Source organism: Kryptolebias marmoratus, linkage group LG13 (genome assembly GCF_001649575.2).
Source record: "Kryptolebias marmoratus isolate JLee-2015 linkage group LG13, ASM164957v2, whole genome shotgun sequence".
In the NCBI taxonomy this organism is placed as follows: domain Eukaryota; kingdom Metazoa; phylum Chordata; class Actinopteri; order Cyprinodontiformes; family Rivulidae; genus Kryptolebias; species Kryptolebias marmoratus.
In genome coordinates, this window is record NC_051442.1 from 27,394,708 (window position 1) to 27,414,275 (window position 19,568).

The window sequence follows — 19,568 nt, forward strand, 5'->3', positions numbered from 1 at the left end:
CCCCCGCCTGTCTGACCAAGAGTTAAGTTCTGCTCCCGCGGCCTACCTTTCGGAGACACCAGTTCTCACATCCGTTCCTGGGCTTCGTTCTGCCGCTACCCTGCAAGGATCGTGTCTCGGTTCTCCCCACACCATCATCCAGGTCAGTGTAACCTTCTCAGTCTGTGGTTACTTCCTGGTTTACGTGAGGATAACAAATCCATCTTGTCTCTTCTCAGTGCGGCGATCAGAGGCCCTCCTGCTACGCTTAGCATTCTCCACGCTGTTCAATAAAGACAAGTTAACTGTCGACTCCTGTGTTTGGGTTGAAATTTCGGGTCCGCAATCCGACTCTTGTCAATATTTTGCACTTCATTTTAAACATCACATAAGCTGGATGCCCTGCTCAGATCCAGTAGCAGCATACACCCACTTCAACCACATGACTAATAAACAGCATCAAAGCTGTGTTGATGCTGAGGTCAAAATATAATGAATAAAGTCAGTGAATCTGCTGAATTGGATGAATTACTGGCTCTGTATGAACCAGCAGGGGATTTCTGGTATTTTTTTATGTCTCTGCTGCACTTCAGCTGTTAATGACATAATAAACTTTTCTCACTCTGGCAAGTCATCTTTAAGATGACACTTCCTCCCACTGGCAAATGTTTTCCTCCATTAAGAAAGACCACAAGTTTTACTGTTTAAAGGAACTCTTTCCTCACCAGAAGTAAGAACAGGGTTGGAGGATCTAAGAGGATTGGTTAAATTTGCGGTGGCTGGTCAAAATTGCAAGTCTTGGTTAAATTTGCATTAATAGCTGCAATATTGTCATTGTAGAGCGATTGTTTTTTATTGGACTCTTCTTTCTGAATTTTTAAAGTTTTGAGCCTTTAGTGGTTTTTAAGTCTTTGGGTTTTAGTGAGCAGTTCAGTGTTCTACAGAAGACTGTCAGGTTTTAGAAAGTTTATTTTTAAGCCTTAAGTTATTTCAAGAGCTTTAAACTCTTTTCCCATTTTAAATGTGAAAACCCTCTTATTTAAAAGCTAAGAATCTGCATTTGAAGTCCATATTTATTATATAACCTGAATATCAAAAAACAAATATATACTAATAAAACTTGTCTAACTTTGATACCACGTTTATATCGAATGTACTTTTTTAAAAGCATGCCTTTAATGGGCTTTCATGTTTTTCCAAAAGATCATATAATGGTCATTATGTCACTCTGTTGCAGAGGAGTTTGATAAAGAAACTGGTCAGGTTCTCAGCGGCATGGACAAACTGCCTCCAGACCTAAAGCAGTATGTGATGGAGGACAACGAGCTGTTTGATAAAGAGATTGAGGAGTGGGACGCCATGCAGGCCCGCAAGGCCCAGCAGGAGAAGCTTTCCCTGGCCACAGCAGCCGTTGCTTCCACTGCAGCATCCAGCACTTCCACAACATCTTCTTCTCCACAACCCATGAGTATTGAGTCCAGTACTCCAGACAATGCAGGTACAGGTCATTCAGAGCAACAGACCAGTCTTGGTAGAATGCTAAACACTAAAAATTAGTTTTTCCCTAGAGATTTAGAAGAAAATGAGAAAAAGAGCTTCAGATATTTGCATTTTAATCTCAGTTTTCAGCATGTGGCTTTATTGAGTTTTAAACAACGTTGAACTACACTGATTGTATAAATTTTAGCTTCATGCTTGTAATTAAGAAACTAAAACTGGAAGTTTTTCTGCTGAATGATAAGTAACATATAGTACAGTTACAAAATAAAATACAAAATAAACTTTCAACAAAATAACTTTTAACACGTAATCACGATACTAAGAATTTCTATGTCAAACTGCTTTGAGAACTTTTTTGATGGGGTTCAATAAAGCTTGTGCTGTTCTGTCTTATTCTGCCGGTTGTTTTACCCTCCTGCAGTACCCCAGCAGGATCCAGAGTACATGGAGCAGCCGTCACCTACCAATGACTTCAAGCACCTGCAGGAGGACACAGAGAGGGCGATCTCCAGGGCTGCTGCTGCTGCTGCTGAACAGGAGGAGAGGAGCCCAGAAGCCTTGTTAAATGCTGTACGTCAAACATGCAGAGACACAGTATACACCACTTATTATGTCACTGTTTTTATGCTCACCAGTTTCAGTATATTTTAGAAATTGGTCTATTTGCTTTGAGTAACTAAAGCTGTTGCATTAATAATTGTTTGAGCAGCGTTTGGTTTTATTGAGCGATATTTTTGACAGCTTCTAAAATGCAATATAAAAATGTCACCAAATAATTAGAGATGCACCGATTCTGTATTTTTTTTTGGCAAGTACTGATTTTCATACAGCTTTGGCCTGCCGATCCCAATTTTGGTTGATTCATATTTCTCTCAAAGAACTATAATTAACAAAATTCAAAACATATTTTCTAAAATTTCTGATAAAGACTAAAATTGTTATTATTTTGCATCAGTCAGTCTAGTCCTGCTGCAGTTTAGTCATTGGGGTCCAGTGTGTGTCCAAGTGTCCAATATGAAAGACAAATTAAACTGCTGAGTTACATACTGACAGAAAAATTTCATACTGCAGCTGAGTGTAATAGTAATAATTATTTGGCTGCAGAAAAATTAGATTTTTAATTGTGAAGTAGAAGGTGAAATGTAATAAAATTAAAACCAAGAACAAAGTGCACTTACATTTTTCACACAGAGAAATAAATCCTAGTTAAATCTGCTGGTTGTAAACAAGTATTTAGTGAAGCAGATAAGATTGTAGTTTTAAAAAGTCTGTTGTGTGGGTAATCTGTAGTTGATTATGATTTAATGCAGACAAGTTGCAGTCAATCTTGATCACTATTTCTATGAATAATGTGCAGTTACTTTCAGTCTTGGCATTTTAACAGAGATGTTTTCACCCTGATTTTTGGTTAAATTGAAAACTCAACTGCATTCATAATAAAGTACGTACATTAAATAGCTTTCTCTAAAAGCATCAGCAGCAGCTGAGCTTTCTCTCCATCACTGCAAATCTACAAATAATATCCTCCAGATTATTAAGCAGAGGGACTGAAACAAATAAAACCCAACAGAAAACTAATTGCAGTACATGCCTTAAAACAACTTAAAACATCACAGGAAAAAATATTTTTTTCCTGCAAGATTTTTATTTAAATGAAACCAAATCTGAGTCCAAAGTAATTTTTGGAAAACAATCTTTGATCTGTTATATTAGCTTATTTATTCATTTTATTCTTGCAGTACACTCGTCACTCTACTGCAACAATCATTAATTAAACATATTCAGTGACGTCACACTATGTAAGAGGGAGGAGACCCTTTGTCATACAAATGGTCTACATCCGTACATCCATTTTCTTTACCAGCTTTTTCTTTCTGGGTCGTGGTGTGTCTGGTCTGTCTCCAGCAGTCACTGTGGGAGAGGCGTGGTACACCATGGACAGGTCACCGGTGCATCACAGGGCCCAAACGGTCTACAGTAAAAAATATTTTCTTTTTTTAGTAAAACAAAGACAAAATGATCACTGTGCTGACATTCCTGATTAGTGTGATTAGCATCTCTAACTTTACCAGTAGCAAGGCCACCTGATTTTTATAACCCCCGTCAAACACAACATATTTTGATACCATCGGATACATATTTTAAAGACAAATCCAACACATTTTGAATTTTTAAATTTGGTCTACTGGTTACCAGTTTATTGTCAAAAAATGATCGTCAGAATCTGTCTAAATTAATACATTTCTTAAAAAGGCAGCAGTAGTAAGTCCTGTGTTTAACTTACTGGATCTTCTGTTCTCACACTGGGCTGAAGCTGAGGAATTGCTCTGCTTGACTGTAAATTTTCAGAATGTTCCTTCTCGGATAACACATGAGCAAAGCAGTTCAAAGTGCCAGCTCCCGCTCAGCTCTTTGCCACTGTCTGTCATTCGCAAAATCAGCTGTAAATCCTCGCAATGCCGGCATCCGTCAAAAGATCGTCAAAGTTTTAGGATTTTTATTATTTTTGATTTTTTACTCATGGATAACAATATTGGTATCAAAATGGAGCTTTTTTCACACCGATTTGTTTAATGTAGGTTATAAAATGTTTCATTTCATCTGAGTTGAGAAATTAATGAATGAATTAGCTTGATCACTGCCTGACCCAGTTAGCTATAGCTCTACTGTGCGTTGTTTATTTAACGGATTAAAAACATATAGAGGATGAATGGGTTGTGAGTGTACAGGTGGCCTTGTTAATAAAATCAGCCTGTGTCAGAAAATAAAACATATTTCAGTTTTAAGTTTTCCAACAGGCTGCCAGCAGTTTGTAATCCAGCAAGTCCCCTGACAGTCAAAGGCTGAAAACTCAAAAGGATAACCTGAACAACTTTTGTAATCCATTCTTCCTGTTGTCTGCTGGAGCCTTGTTGCTCCCAAAGAACAGCAGAGTACCTGTGTGAAAAAACACTCTTCTCTTTTAAAGCCTCTGACTTTATTCCTAAACATCCTATAGACAGTACATGCATCTAACGTCAAGTCTTCTTCACTCAATCAGTAAAAAATGTCCACACAGACAACTGCTGCGGCTTGTATGTGGTGCGTTCACTGACCGTAAAAATACTAGTTTTTGGGTGTTGACTAGCTGATCATTGGTCAAGGCCAATCAAGCAGAAAATTGTCTGGTACCAATCAGAAGCCAATTCCACGGTGCATCTCTATAAATAATAGAGCTTAACACAACTTTTTTCAGTATTTTTTAATCCTGTCAACATTTATCCTTTTTGATTCAACAACACCATCTCAGTTGCCAACACACAGTTAAAAGCAACATTGTCTCAGTTCTGTCAAATCCACAGTTCACTTCCACTGACATGATTATGCAAATTTTGGTCATATTTCCAGAGGCCATGCCTGCTAACATTTGTTTCAAACCTGTAGCTTGTTACAGCAGAGCACTGGAATGAGGTGAAAAGGGGAGAAAGCTCTTTATTTTAATTTCTGAGATACAAAACTCAGTGAAAATATTTTATTCTAACACATTTACAACAGTGCTTTTTGAACTTTGATAAAATGGTTCATTTGTGAGTTCAGTTTTAAAATGTTTAGCAGCATTGTCACAAAAGACCAGGTTTTCTTTTCTGTTTTATGTCAAATGCTTCTTATCCTTCCTTCAGTTCTTCCTGTTTCAGCCACCACTTCTTCTCTACACTCACTCCCCTTTCCCTCCTCCCTTCAGCCTGAGGTGCAGATGAGCACTGTCCCCACCCCACCCTCTGATCAGCTCACAGAGGATGAGGCCCCTGCCCAGCGCACAGTAGAGGTGGCCATTCCTAATGTGGGCACCTTTGTCATTGAGACAGAGGAGGGGGGGTACGATGATGAGGTAGCAGTGGCCACAACAAATCATATTTTCTTTTTGTGCACACAGAAGTTCACATGGCTCTTTACTGGGTTTTTCACACTTGAGGAAATCTGGCACTGTATGGTGTTAATTGATTCCACAAATGGAGTAAGGCTGTAAATATGCAGTGAGACTGACCTCTTTGTTGGCCTTTGAGCAAAACTCTTGGGTGAAAAGACTTGACTTGAGCCGACCTGCATCTTGGCACAATGGCAGGTTGACCTTTTGTAGGAAACTGATCTCTTATTCTTATCAGTCACTGCAAGAAAAAAAGTAGCAGCTCTTACACTGTGTTGATATGAATCAGTCATACAGTAGGTTGCAAAAGTATTCTCTTTGCCTTGACAATCTTTTTGTTTTTTTGCCTCACAATTTGGAAATTAACTGGATTTGTAATTAGATTATATGTAATATTTCTACAAAAATACTTGAGGTACATAGGATTATTGAATTTATAAAGGAAAGAAACTTGTTTTAAATATTTTTAAAAATATTAAATCTGAAAAGTGGTGCATGCATTTATATTTAGCCTCCTAATCAAGCTAGAAAGTGCTTCTACAGAGATGGGAATATCTGTTCATAGCACCAACATAAACTGCACATTGCACAAAGCTGGGCTTCATTTAAAAAATAAAAACAGGAAAAAGACATTGTTTAAAGAAAACAATAAGTAAAATTGTTTATGATTTTAGAGGTGTCACTTCATAGGAAGAAGGCCACAGAATGTTCTGGCTTTTCTGTGAGGAGTTTACATGTTCTCCCCATTCATGCAAGGGTTTTCTCTGGGTACTCCAGTTTCATCCCATAAATCCCAAAACATACATGTTAGGTTAATTGGTAACTGTAAAATTGTCCCTAGGTGTGAGTGAGAGTGTGAATAGTTGTTTGTCTCTGTGTGTCCCTGTGATGGACTGGAGACCTGTCCCAGGTGTCCCCTGCTTCTCACGCTGTGACTGCTGGAGATGGGGATCAGCTGCCCCGCAACCTAGAAAGGAAAAAGCGGGGCACATGTTTGCAATTTTTCTCCAAACATGTGAAAGAAAGTGCTGTGGTCAGTTGAGACTAAAACTGAACTTTCTGACCATTGAGGACTACATCAAATATCTAGAGCCAACCTAAAATCTTTGCTGAGAACACCATCCCTTTAGCGCAGTGTTAGCCAGAAATGAGAAAACTTGGTTTTCAAGCAGGTTGGGGCAGTAGGTAATCTGGGGCCAGTTTTATGTGTAATAACCTGCCCTTTAGTATGTACCTCTTTAGAGACAAAAATCAATTTAATGTCATTTTTCAATTGTGGAACAAGTATGTTAGGGGTAATTAGCAAAGGGCTTTTATTATTGAACATTCTGATTGGGCTTATAGTTTGCAAATACTACTGGACCATTTTTGGATTAACTGAATAACTTTTCTTACATCTAATTGTCTAAAATTAAGGCATTTTAGTCTTTCCTGGTCTGCTGCTTAAAATGGCATAAAATTAAGATTGCAGCTTTACTATAGCACAAGGATATAAAACTGAAATATAAATCAGTAAGCTCTGTAAGTTACATTCACATATAAGAATCCATTATAAAATATATAATGAAATCTTTAAAATTATTCATAATAGTATTAGTTCTTTGTGGCAGCACAATGGGTTAGTGGTTAGCACTGTCACCTCACAGCATGAAGGTCCTGGGTTCAAGCACCAGTTTGGACCTGGGGTCTTTCTGTATGGAGTTTGTATGCTCTACTCGTGTTCGCATGGGTTTTCCCTGGGTACTCTGGTTTCTTACCATAGTCTGCCTTCAGGCCCAGGCCTCCCTTGAAGAAGAGATCTGTGATCTCAATGGGACTTGCTTGGTTGTTATAAGGGTTAATATACTGTTAGGACTGACAGTTAGATGATCATGTGTCTGCTAAGTATTTTTAAGCTTTTTGACCTAGACATTGTGTCAATATTTTAGTCAGTGGTTCAGCAACAGAACAGATTTAGTAAAATATTAAAATTAGAAAAATAAGCCTTTGATTGACTGAATGTCTCACGTTGTTTGACCCAAACAACTATGTGTAGTTCAGATCTGCTCACTCTGAATATTAGAGCCACCTCCCCAGTTTGCCTCTTTCACTCCCTTATTTCACAGTGACTGCTCGTTTGGCTCACTTGAGGTATTTGCAGCACTGTGCCACAACAGAACTGCTTCACCTCACCAAGCTGAGCACATGCAGTTGAGTGTGTCAGTTTAGAAATAATTTTAACTCCTTCTGAGATGAAGGTGAAAGTGGATGTACATGTGACAGACTTCTGAATGAGCTTTGAGTTTACCAAACTGCGAGGACATTATATTAGACACTGCTGCTCTTCTCCCCCCCAGTAAAGCCTGAGGAGCCTGACGGATAGACATTGTATTCGAACTGGAGCTGGAAAACATTTTACTTTTAGATATATTTTCAGTCTCCCAGAATCGCTACTTAACACATATCAGCATGATTTGTACATGAGCGTCATTCTCCCCACTGTGAGCACGCCTCTCTCTCCTGCTCTGAACTCCACTTGAGCAGCAAAGTGCCACTCTCTGCTGCTTCCAGCATTTCAGACACCCTAGAATGAACTCACCACAAACCAAGACATTTTTATTCATCATATGTATTGTGGCCAGTAGCAGATCCCCGTTGTTTCCCTGTTGCATAGAAACCGCATGTTTCCTTTCTGACTAGTTGTCCTGCCGAGGCTCAGAATTTTTGCTACACATTGGAGAATTTTTTTATAATTATCAGACCCTCCAGGATTTTGCAATGTTGTGATCGCAACTATTAACGCAAAATCAAGCAAACCCCGCAAAATCGCTACGTTTTGCAACTTTGCCCAAAACACAGCAACTTTCCCGCAAATTTAACCCAATATTTATTGTTTCTGAAGTGATTCGCCACAGTTTCTGCAGTCTAGTGTCTTTGTGGGTTTGTGTAGTGTGGAATACAAAATAACCCCAAATAACTCATGAAGAAGACATGACGTCACATCCTGTTAACATCAGAATGCCGGAAGCATGCAGGAGCAGCAACCGAAGCCAAAATGTGTGCTAATGCTTCACATTTGCCCACAAAGATTTCAGCAAAGGGCCGCGCAAAACACCGCAGTGAAGTTAGTTTTAAGTTGGATATTCGCGCTCCGCAGGGTTAGTGGCGTCTAGCTCACGGCTGACCTGAAACAGGAACGCTAATGTCGGCCAGACGTCCCTAAGTGAACCACCGCGCGTGAGAGAAGGGGCCAGCAGAGAACGGCTGGCCGACATTAGCATTCCTGTTTTGGGTCAGCCGTGAGCTAGACGCCGCTAAGTCAGCGGAGCGCGAATATCCAATATCCAACTTAAAGCTAACTTCACTGCGGTCGCAAACCAGTTTCCTACCCAGCTGCATGAGAGTGGAGGGAAGCTGTTTTGCACGTTCTGCAGTGTAATCATCGAACATAAACGCAAGTCATCCATCGATAAACACTTTGTGTCTGCAAAACATGTGAGGAGAGCTGCAGACGAGGGACAATCCAAAAATGGTCATGATTGTCAGTTTATAAGCTATCAAAGTTCTCAAATAAAGCACCTTTTGATAATGTCAATGTTTGTTGGTAATTATCTTACAAAATAAATACGCTGTAATTTTCAAAAATTGTTCCTTCAAAATACATTGTCACGGCTTGCTGGTTAAAACTGTGCTTCAGTGAAGCATGGTGGTGGCAGCATCGAACTGTGGGGATGTTTCTCCATTAGCAGGGCTGAGGAAACCAGTCAAAGTTGAATGGTGCAAATTACAGAAAAACTCTAGAGGGAAACCTGTTTGAGTCTTCCAGACATACGAAACACACCACTTTTCAGTTATAAAACTACAAAACGTTTTCCCCCTACAATTTAACTTCATTAACCTGGAGCATTTTGTGTAGGTTCATAACTTAAAATCAAGTTCAAACTCCAATTAAATTTTATGTTTTAAGGCAACAGAAAGATTATCAAGGTAATGTGAATACTTTAGCTCCTCACTATGTCTACAATATGATACAAGATTAGACACATATGGCACTGATTTTATGCACTTTTCATAGATATGTTACAGATTACCTGATGGGGTTTGGCTTAAGTTTGGCTTCATATCAACATTAGTTGTCAGTCAGTGCTTAAAGTGTTGAATTTACTTTAAAGAGCCAATATTGATGCCTGTCTCTCTGCACTGTTAGCTGTCTGTCTCACAGCTTTCTTAAGAATGACTTGGTGTTTATACATTATCCTTCTGAGGTTTGTGCATTTGGCCATTGAACTCTCTGGCTGGGTTCTTCCTGGTTGTGTCACTCTAACTGATGCATGGACTGCTGGGTAACGTTTGGCATGCCCTAACCAAAGTCATCTCTACTGTAGTGCCTGAGAGGCAGCACAAGTTTACAGTTTGTCACAAGGACCTGTTGTTTTGTTTAACATGGTTCCTTCTTCCTGGGTAGACAATGATGACCCCCAACATGCAGGGTATAATTATGGCCATTGGCAAATCCAGCAGCGTATATGAAAAGAATGGACCAGAGGCAGCCTTTTTTAAGGTACATCTTCTCTTCTTTAACTCTCCTCATTCCACTTTCACTTACTTTATCAAATCATTTCCCTCTCTGTTGTTCTATATTGTAGCTGAAATATAAAGTATATATTGTTAACTGTTATTGTAATTATATATAAAGGAAAGTGGGGCATAAGAGTTGAGTCCTAATACACTGGAAGCTAGTTTCAAAACTAAATATGCCTTAAGAGTTCTCTTAATACAGGAAACCAAAATTTAGTAGTCAAAGAAGAATCGGGCTGTACCATTTTGATCACATATCAACAGAATTTACAGATTTAAATTATTCAAATCTTGTGAAAATTTCATATAAAAATTTGTAACTTTTTGAAAAGTAAGCAATTATGGATGTGAGAATGATGAACCTTTTATCAGTATGGTGGATAATTAAGTTGGTTTTGGAGGCAGAGACGTAACTTGAACAGGAGATAAATTTGGCTGAACTTCAGAAGTTTATAAATAAAGGTAAATAAGAATGAATGTTGAAAAGTTTGGTTTAAATGAACTTTGAGCAAATTTAATTTTGGTATTATGACAAAATAGTAATGAATCTAGGAGAGACTTAAGTTTGCGTAAACAAAAATAACTTTATATCAAAGCCAAACTGTAGGTGAGTTTGGAAGTTCAAAGTTGGAGAAGATAATCAGGCCTGCATCAGAGCAAAAATAATAACTGTCAGCAAATATGTATTTATCAGCCATCCTTTGTCATGAAGCAGTGTTCTGACATGAGTTGCATTGTTGAGGTGGGTTTTTCCTCCTTGGATACGTAGCACACCAAGGCTGAGTTGGAGTTCTTGGAGTAGAGTATTGTGGAACTGGGGGTCAGGTATAGTCCACTGACCCTTCAACTCACTCTCTAGGTAACATGCAGATGTGACCACTGGCAGACAAGCTCAGTTGAAAAGACTGAGTTAAACCATCAGGATGAGGGCGCGGTGACAGTCTTTGATATTTAATTACTATTACTGCTGACTGGAATGTCTCTTCTTGTCTTGACAACCTTATCAGGCTCAATGCAATTGTTAATATGTCTGACTTTATTATTACAGGAAGGATTACAAAGAAAAGTTTTCTGAGGAAAAAAATATGAAGCGACGTAGCATAAATGTCAAGATCAATATGACAAGGTTGACAAAAACTAACAGCAACACGGATGAAGACTCAACAAGGGCTGGACAATATGACCAGAAATTTATATTGGGATATTTTGAAGGGCAAAAAACAAGCACAACGTTCTTGGTGATTATGTTCCAAAAGGTCACAATTTCGAGACATTAGAGAGACATTATTCATTTTAGTCTCTGAATCATGAAAACTTTCTCAGAGTGGAGAAATGTGCCATGGTCTGATTGAGTCTGAGAGAATATGAGTGGTGGCTGCTAATCGGATAGTTGGTGGTTCCAGTCCAGCTTTCCCCCCTCCCACATGCCAAAGTGCCTTTGGGCAAGACACTGAATCCCAAGTTTCCCTCGATCTGCGCATTGGTGTGTGAGTGGGTAAATGTGACTTGTAGTGTAAAAGTGCTTTGAGTGGTCAAAAAGATTAGAAAAGCTCTATATAAATACAGACCAAATGTGTGTGTGCGTGTGTGTGTGTTGATTATTAGTCTTGTGTCCTGAAAGATGTCTGTTCGAAAGAGCATTTGAAACTAAGTTATGGCCCAGTTTTTGGTAGGAATAGTTTGTGTCTGTGGAAAAGAGGGGTCCTTCTCACTCCAGCATATCCTCATTTATTAATCTGCACAGTATATTTTATCACTAGTGCTTAAAAAAGTATTCTGTCACAACTATTTTTCCAGTAAAAGGGCTTCTCAGATCCAGGTTATTACACAAAGGTATTTGTACATATCAAAACCCACTGAAAAACAATTGCACTATACAGAAGATTTTTATAGACCAGAATATATTGTAGATCCCTAATTATTTTTTTTGACATCAAGACAAAAATAACATACCAAGCTTTTATTTACAAAATTTAAATTACACTTTAGTCTAAAACTTGAAATAATAACAAAAAACTAAGTGGGAAGAAGTGGATAAATAGACTCCTACTGTTACATCTGTTGTGATTCATTTCTTTATTTTTTAATTTATACAAAAATAAGAAGTAGCAGTCAGTGAAGTGAGAGACGCTTCTATAACTGACTGCATATTTCACTGGATCTGATGTATTATTTATATTAAAACATTGTCTTGCATTTGCTGAAACAACAAAAAAAAGGCTAATTTTACCTGTACACATGGAGATAATGGTAACTTGCACTATTTATTTATTAAATGTTTGCAAGTGCGAAGAGATAAACGTATGACCTTACTTGAACATGTTTACGGTAAGCATCTGCTGCTGCTATAAAGGAACCCTGCTAAGTATACCTCCCTCTATAGATGTTCATTTTCTTTTAGAGGCCTCTTGTGCTTTTTTGGACTTCACTTAAAAAATGACTTGGCAGATATTGCTAAAAGGTGATAATGGGGTCTTCTTTAAAAAAAAGCATCCACACAAGACGTTTTGTGCTAGCTGGAGTTGGCATTCTACTGTGGTGCATTCACAGAGGGTTTGGGAGTTTATTGCGTATGACTAGGCCTGTCCGGAGACATACACATACGGGTTCACAGCAGGTATGTTTTAGGTGCCAAGAAAGACAAAAATCACAGTGTGTTAAAAGCCAAAGTATAAAAGTGTGTTTTTAAAAGAGATTTAAAGACAGGAAGAGAGGAGGCCTGTCTGACACNGGGGTAAATTGTTCCAGAGCTTGGGAGCAGCAACAGCAAATGCTCTGTCACCTCTGAGCTTCAGCCTAGTTTTGGGGACTGTCAGCAGTAACTGATCAGCTGATCTTAGGGATCGGGGCGGGCAGTAAGGCTGAAGCAGCTCAGATAGATATGGTGGGGCCAAGTTGTTCAAGCATTTTTAAAAAAAACTTCAGATTCAAACCAAATGACCGAGGGAAACCTCTGAACCTTTCTGAGCCGGTATGTCGCATTTGTGCTTTTGTTTGTTTGCACTTTTTGTTTCTAATACTGGCAGTTTTGTCCATCTTCTCTATATAAAACTAATGATTATTACTTTTTGAAGGGCAGTTTATTTTATTGTCATTACATTAGTTTAAAACAGTCTCCAAACGATATTATCGTTTATTGCAATATTGACATTTCTGAGACAGTTAATCATCCAGCAAAATTTGTTATCGTGACAGGCCTATGTATGCCTGGTCTGTCATGTAATCCCTAATATTGAGTCTGCCTGATAGATGTGAACCCAGGTGAGATGTATTCGTTCACAACCTGTTGCTCTGCATACATACGATTTTTAGTCAGGTTTAATAAAAAGGAAGAAACACTAATGAATTTCCAAAGATTGAATTTGATAAAGGATCATAAACTTTTTGGTGGCTGGGCACAGTGTATAATGTATTTGTGTTTACCTCTTGAGAAACAACAGTGGACAGTATAGGCATTGAATCTATCTGGTAGGCTGCCTGTTTTAATGGGGTGCAGACCGTTCAGTGTACCACCAGTGTAGTATTTAAGTAGACCTGCTCTGATGTTTACCCTGACACTCATGGGGTAATCTTCCTTTGGCTTCATGAGATCTTCCACAAAACATAGGTCAACTGAATTTAAACAACAGAATTGGCTCAGCAACTGGATCTGTGTCACATTTTATTCAGTTTGTGTGAATGCCTATGTGATTTAAAAAAAAAAAAAAAATCAAAACTGAGTTTCAAAACTTACAAGTCAGGTGTTTGTGTGTGCCTACAAACTAGGGCCATGGTAGTGTTTTGATCATGCAGTGGGTATGTAACCAGTTTCTACTACCTCTGCTTTGTCAGTGAAAAATTGTAGTGGTGTGGATATTGTTGATAATGAGCATCCATGATGTTCTTTTCCTTGTTCACCATCTTATCTTATGGGAACCAGATCCTGTGGCATATGTAGATATTTGCACAGTCTAGTAGTTTAATATAGTTGGGCTGCACACAGAAGGCTGCTGAGGGACCGGAAAGATCCACATGAACTAGCGACAACAAAGTCACACAGCCCTCATATCCGAGCCGATGTGGAGACCATGAAATTCCTTTTAATGTTAATAAACACCAGTATTAAAGAAACAGTTAATAAACACCAGTATTAAAGAAACAGAAATAGGATTGATTTCTTCTGCAAAAGAAGTCAGAGTAATTCATACAGTAACTAATGCTGCTTTGAGAAATGTGAATAAATAGACTTGTATACTTCATATACACCAGTGTTACAGTGAGTCTGAGGTTGCTGCCATATTAAGAAGTAAAAAGAAGGATGTTCCTGAAGTATTTGTCTGTTTTTGTCTTTGGTCAGGCCATCAAGTTGGAGTATGCTCGTCTTCTGAGATTTGCCCAAGAAGACACACCACCTGAGAATGACTACCGATTGCAACATATTATCGTCTATTTCATCCAAAATGAGGCCCCCAAAAAGATTTTGGAGAGAACGCTCCTCACACAGTTTGCTGACAGAAACCTAGCCTTTGATGAGAGGTAGGTTATTAGTTTCACTCCACGAAAATCTTCCATTTACATCTTCTGATAGTCACTGCACTCAGTTCTTTTTCTGGGATTCTACCATTGGTCACCCCTACAAAAGGGTTCAACATGAGTCACTTCTGGTGCCAGGCCATCCTGTTTTTTTGCTGATTGTGCCCTATCATTGCAGCTAGGATAAGCAGATAATTATAAAGTCCCTGTGTGAGACAGGTCACACAACCTTTGCATAGAAGTTGTATTCTTTAGGCACCTCAAAGTTTGATTTGATTACATTTCAGAGGGCAGCCATGCAATTATAAAACCGTTATTGATGCATTTTGATTATCTTGATACCTAAATAACTATTGTTTATTTTCCATAAACACTGATTTCTATCTTTTCACGCCTAATTATGAGTGCACAATAACGTGTAAAAAAATAAAAAATAAAAATCATATCAATCACAGTCTGCAGACCATCAATTAGCATAAGTGCTAACTTGACACTGAAAATACCATAGAAAACTAACATAATTAGCATCTTGTTTATTACCTATTACCTATTATTACCTATTATCTCAAACGTTTCAAAGTGTCATGTTACAACAACTTCATTTATTATTTATAGATATATTTTTTAGAGTTCAGTGAAGAAAATGTGAAAACAACTTTACTGCAACATGTTACGATAACTTTGCTTGCACAAATAGAACGGTGCAGCAACTACTATGACTAGGCTGACTCTCTTAAATTGAAAGAATGTTAACAAAATCAGTTTTTTGACATTTGAAAGTAGATTCAGAATCTCTCTGTCCAGGATGCAATGTCTCTAAAAATTGTTTTTTATCCCTACCCCTTCTTCTGCATGTGTCTAGTGTATATTACACCATAAAATCTTGTACTGATCTTGAGTAACTCACATGGTGAAATTAAAAAAAGTGCTTTTGGTTTGTAAGCTGTGATTTGTAAACTCTGCTCCTTGTATTTGCCTTCACTCTTTAGAAATCAAGTGTTTGTGCAAGAGTTTACCCTGCAGTAGGGTGTTGGTGGTTCTGTTTGAAGCGTTTGTGACCCACTTGAATCATTGTACAGATTTTTTTGAGCCACAGCAGAGTGGTAATACTAAACAAGTAAAGCCGAGCCTTTGCATACAATACATTGACCAAAGGACTACTCCGTACATAGTATCTCGGTTACATAAATGACCTAAAATTAGTTTGTGGTAATAACCAGCAGAGGGCAGTAAAGTGTTTTACTTTGATGTTTAGTGTCTGCCCAAATACTCTCATCGAAGCAAAGCTCTCCAGCTGCACATGCTGTGTGATCAGTATTCCTTCTGTCTTCAGTTTAAATGCAAATTTTCAGAGATACTCATTCAATAATTATTGTTTTATTTTACTGACCTATCTGAGGATTTTGTTCCTTTGTGATATTTAAGTCATTAGGAGGTGCAGTGTGCCTTGCTATCTCTTAAAACTTTGCTTGTTGGCCTCAATCCATATTCATGAGTGAAAAAATTGATTTCTCCCTGCTCCTCTATATTGAGCAAGATAATTAGATTTATGTGTGCATGTGGCCTGAATAGGATCCTCCGGAGGAGGGTTTCACTTCTCCTCTCAGCAGTTAAGAGTGATTCATTAGGCCACGTTAAAGCCTTGGGGCAGTGTGGACCATTTCATTTTCATCCTCCGGAGTACCTCATGATGACTCACCATCTCATTGCTTACACTGGTTTGTCTTCCTGTCTTCCCACCTCCCTGACAGATGTAAGAGCATTATGAATGTGGCACGTGCTAAACTGGCCCTGATCAAGCCTGAGGAGATCAACATGGATGAATACGAGGTGAGAAGCAACAGTATCCCACTTTTATTTACCTGAAACTGCATGTTTTATCCCATTTGCAGAATTTTACCTGCAATATAGTTTTCCATATTAGTTTTTACTATAACCTAATTAACTTTAAAAATAGTCAGACTGAGGTTCCGGTGACGTCACCTTCCGAGATGGCAGCTTAAGCTGATCGCTCCTCTGGGAAATCTGAATTTGACCCCCGTTACCTGGCAAATATAACAAAAGAGTAAAATGGAGGCTGTGAGGGGGTCTTGAGTGGGGAAAAGGGACGGAAATAAGAAAAACACAAACGAAGAATCGGCACAAGAAAAAAAGACAGTAAGTAACTCACCGACACTCCAGCACGCTGACGAAGCTAATGCTAATTCGCTCGCCGCTGGGGCGGCTGGGCTAACGCAAATTTTGGAAGAATTATGGGAGTTCCGAAAAAATATGAAACAACAGCTAGATGATATTAAATTATAACTCACCAATGTGCATCAAAAAATTAAGGAGATGAGGACCGGGTTGACGCAGTGGAGGAGCGAGCACAGAACATGGAGCAAATACTGAGCAAAATTATTGAACTGGTGAACCAACAACAAGAAAAACTGCTCACCAGGAAGGGAAATCACGGAGGGAAAATATCTGGATATACAACCTGCCTGAGGGAGCAGAAGGTTCATCTATGAGAGATTTTGTGGTTAAATTACTTAAGGACATGCTGGAGATCGACCCAAATATGGAATTGGACATTGAGAGGGCACACCGAGCAATGGCTCTGCTACCTACTGGAGACAGAAACAACAGGCCATGATCTGTTGTTGTTAAATTTCTCAACAGCAGAACCAAGGAACCCATGAAAAGCATGGGGGAAGAAACTAGTGCTTCTACACAGCAAACTGATATATTTTGATCATGACTATCCTCCCACGGTGCTGCAGAAACGCAAAAAATACTCTGAAGCCAAACGAGTCCTGAAACAGAGAAAGATTCGCTTCCAGACTCCATTCCCCGCTAAACTACGAGTGTTTTATGAGGGGGAGACACGGCTCTACCAGACAGCAGCGGAGGCAACGAGGGACATGAAGGAGCACGGTTTGCCTGTCCCCCTGTTTAAGCCAAAGGAGAGCCTGGCCGAACAACTCTCCTGCACCGCTTGGAACAAGATTTTTGTTTTTTCTGTTCTTTATGGTTAAGATGCTGCTATATAAAGGTACGGAGAGTGGATTTATCAAGATCAAATATAAAATCTCTAAAGACGAGTTACAAGATAATTACACATGACAAACAATAAGATAAAGGTAATTACTTTTAATGGTCTGCTAAACCCAAATAAGTAAAGTAAAATCTTATCTAAAATGAAGAAGGAACAGGCTCACATAGTGTACTTACAAGAAACCCACCTAAACAGAAGAGAACATGAAAAATTAAGAAGGATGGGATTAAACCATTTATTTTTCTCCTCATATAAATCAGGACATAGAAGGGGAGTAGCTATCCTTATCTCAAAGAAGATACAGTTTGAAAAATTACACAAACTAACAGATACGGAAGGTAGGTACGCATTTATAAGAGGCAATGTGGAGGGAAACCCAATTATTTTATTTAACATATATGTTTCCCCCGGGAGCGATATTGAATTTTATAAGAAAATAATATAATGGTAAAAGAAACACAAGGTGTTTTGATCTGTGGAGAGGATTTAAAAATAAGATCGCAACCAAAGATGGACTCTTCTAGGGAGAAAACCTACCAAAAAAAACCTCAACACAAAAAAATAAATATACTTTTAAAGGAAGTTGGCCTGTTAGACATATGGAGAGACTTTAATCTTAATAAAAAGGAATATACTCACTATTCAGCCACTCATTCAGTATACACGAGAATTGATTATTTTTTTAAATTTACAAAAGTAAGGACCAGATGGACAAATGTGAGATCGGAACAATAGATATGAGTGACCACTCACCTGTATACTTAACAGTTGACCTTGGCTTACAAAAAATAAATAATATTTGGAAACTGAACCACGGGATATTAAGTAGACCTGAATTTAATCACCAAATACAGGAAGAAATAAGTCACTTTTTAGATTTTAACAATAATGGAGAAGTATCTCCTCCAATGCTATGGGACACCCTTAAAGTGGTACTGAGGGGGAAAATTATAGCATGTCATCACATTTAAAAAAAAAAATAATAAAAACATCAGAGGAATTGCATAAAAAACTGGAAGATCTAGTACAAAAACAAACAAAATGGTACATCAGATATGATGGAAGATTTAAAATGAATCAGAAACGAAATAAACTAGAACTGCAAGCAGTTATCAACGGGTTCCAAGCCCCCCACGCTCCGCCCCTACCCGCGCGCTCCGACCCCGACGCCCCGCCGGCGTGGCTCCGCCGCCTCTCTCGGCGAGCGGGCCGAGGCGAAACTCGCCAGGACGGTGCGTACTCAAAGGCGCTTCGTAAGACGTAACGGTGGTACAATTTGTGTAGAAAGCTCAGGGAGGAAAAGCTAACTGCCATTTGATACCACACAGAGCCAAAGAAATAAATTCATAAGAAATTCAATATTCATTCGAAAAATACCAAAATATTCTCAGATAATCCAGTCTACATCTGTAACAATATGCATTTATCTCCATGTCCCTAGTTCCAATGCTGATTCAGTAAAAAAAATTTTAACTGTAATTTTATACCACAGCGAGCCAAAAAAATATTCATGAAAAATCCATTACTATTCCAAAAATTACCAAAATATTCTCTAATGACAATGCCTACATGTGGAATAATATTCTTTTATTTCTATGTTACTAGATCGAGCACATTCTTTATGAAAAATTGAAAACGTCATTTTCATGATGTCCAGCAAATACGCAGAAATTCATAAAAAATTTAAACTTTATTATAAAATTTCCCAAATATTCCCACATCACCGCGAGTATATGTGGAATAATGTTTGCGCTTTAGGAAATCTCTACAGTCAACGGCTTTTGTAGAAGAAATTGTTAACCTTGGTCGTAGCTGAGCTGGTCATACTGAAATATATTCAGAAATTTGTTAAAAATCAATAATGCCTCAAAAAAATCTGCAAATATTCACAGATGACAATTATCATGTCCTTTGTTTGCCCAAATTTTCCAATCCACCATAGTCTAAAGGTTTTTTCAAAATAAAATGAAAACCGGCTATGTTGATTAGCATTTATGTTTTTCTTTATTAACCACAAGGGGGCGCTCAAATTTAAGCGATATTTTTTTGGATTTGTAGTTAGGCTAGTTGTGAACAGAG

The 19,568-nt window shown here is 38.4% G+C and overlaps 1 protein-coding gene and 1 long non-coding RNA gene across 7 annotated transcripts in view; both read left to right on the forward strand.

Moving 5' to 3' along the window:
• The window catches only part of usp25 (ubiquitin specific peptidase 25), a 106,280-nt gene that overhangs the window by 74,449 nt on the left and 12,263 nt on the right, over positions 1-19,568 (forward strand). For 3 of the 6 annotated variants that reach the window (XM_037979155.1, XM_037979151.1, XM_037979153.1), the window contains 7 exons: positions 1,217-1,477; positions 1,901-2,049; positions 5,201-5,284; positions 5,393-5,473; positions 9,828-9,923; positions 14,277-14,455; positions 16,204-16,282. In XM_037979155.1, the coding sequence (XP_037835083.1) occupies positions 1,217-1,477; positions 1,901-2,049; positions 5,201-5,284; positions 5,393-5,473; positions 9,828-9,923; positions 14,277-14,455; positions 16,204-16,282 (929 nt within the window). Of the gene's footprint in view, positions 1-1,216; positions 1,478-1,900; positions 2,050-5,200; positions 5,348-5,392; positions 5,474-9,827; positions 9,924-14,276; positions 14,456-16,203; positions 16,283-19,568 lie in introns of all 6 variants that reach the window. The other 3 variants (XM_037979152.1, XM_037979154.1, XM_037979156.1) reach the window with 3 other exon arrangements.
• Positions 61-291, forward strand: LOC112451509. The gene is made up of 2 exons (XR_003040341.2): positions 61-142; positions 219-291. It is a non-coding gene; the product is annotated as an uncharacterized LOC112451509 (long non-coding RNA).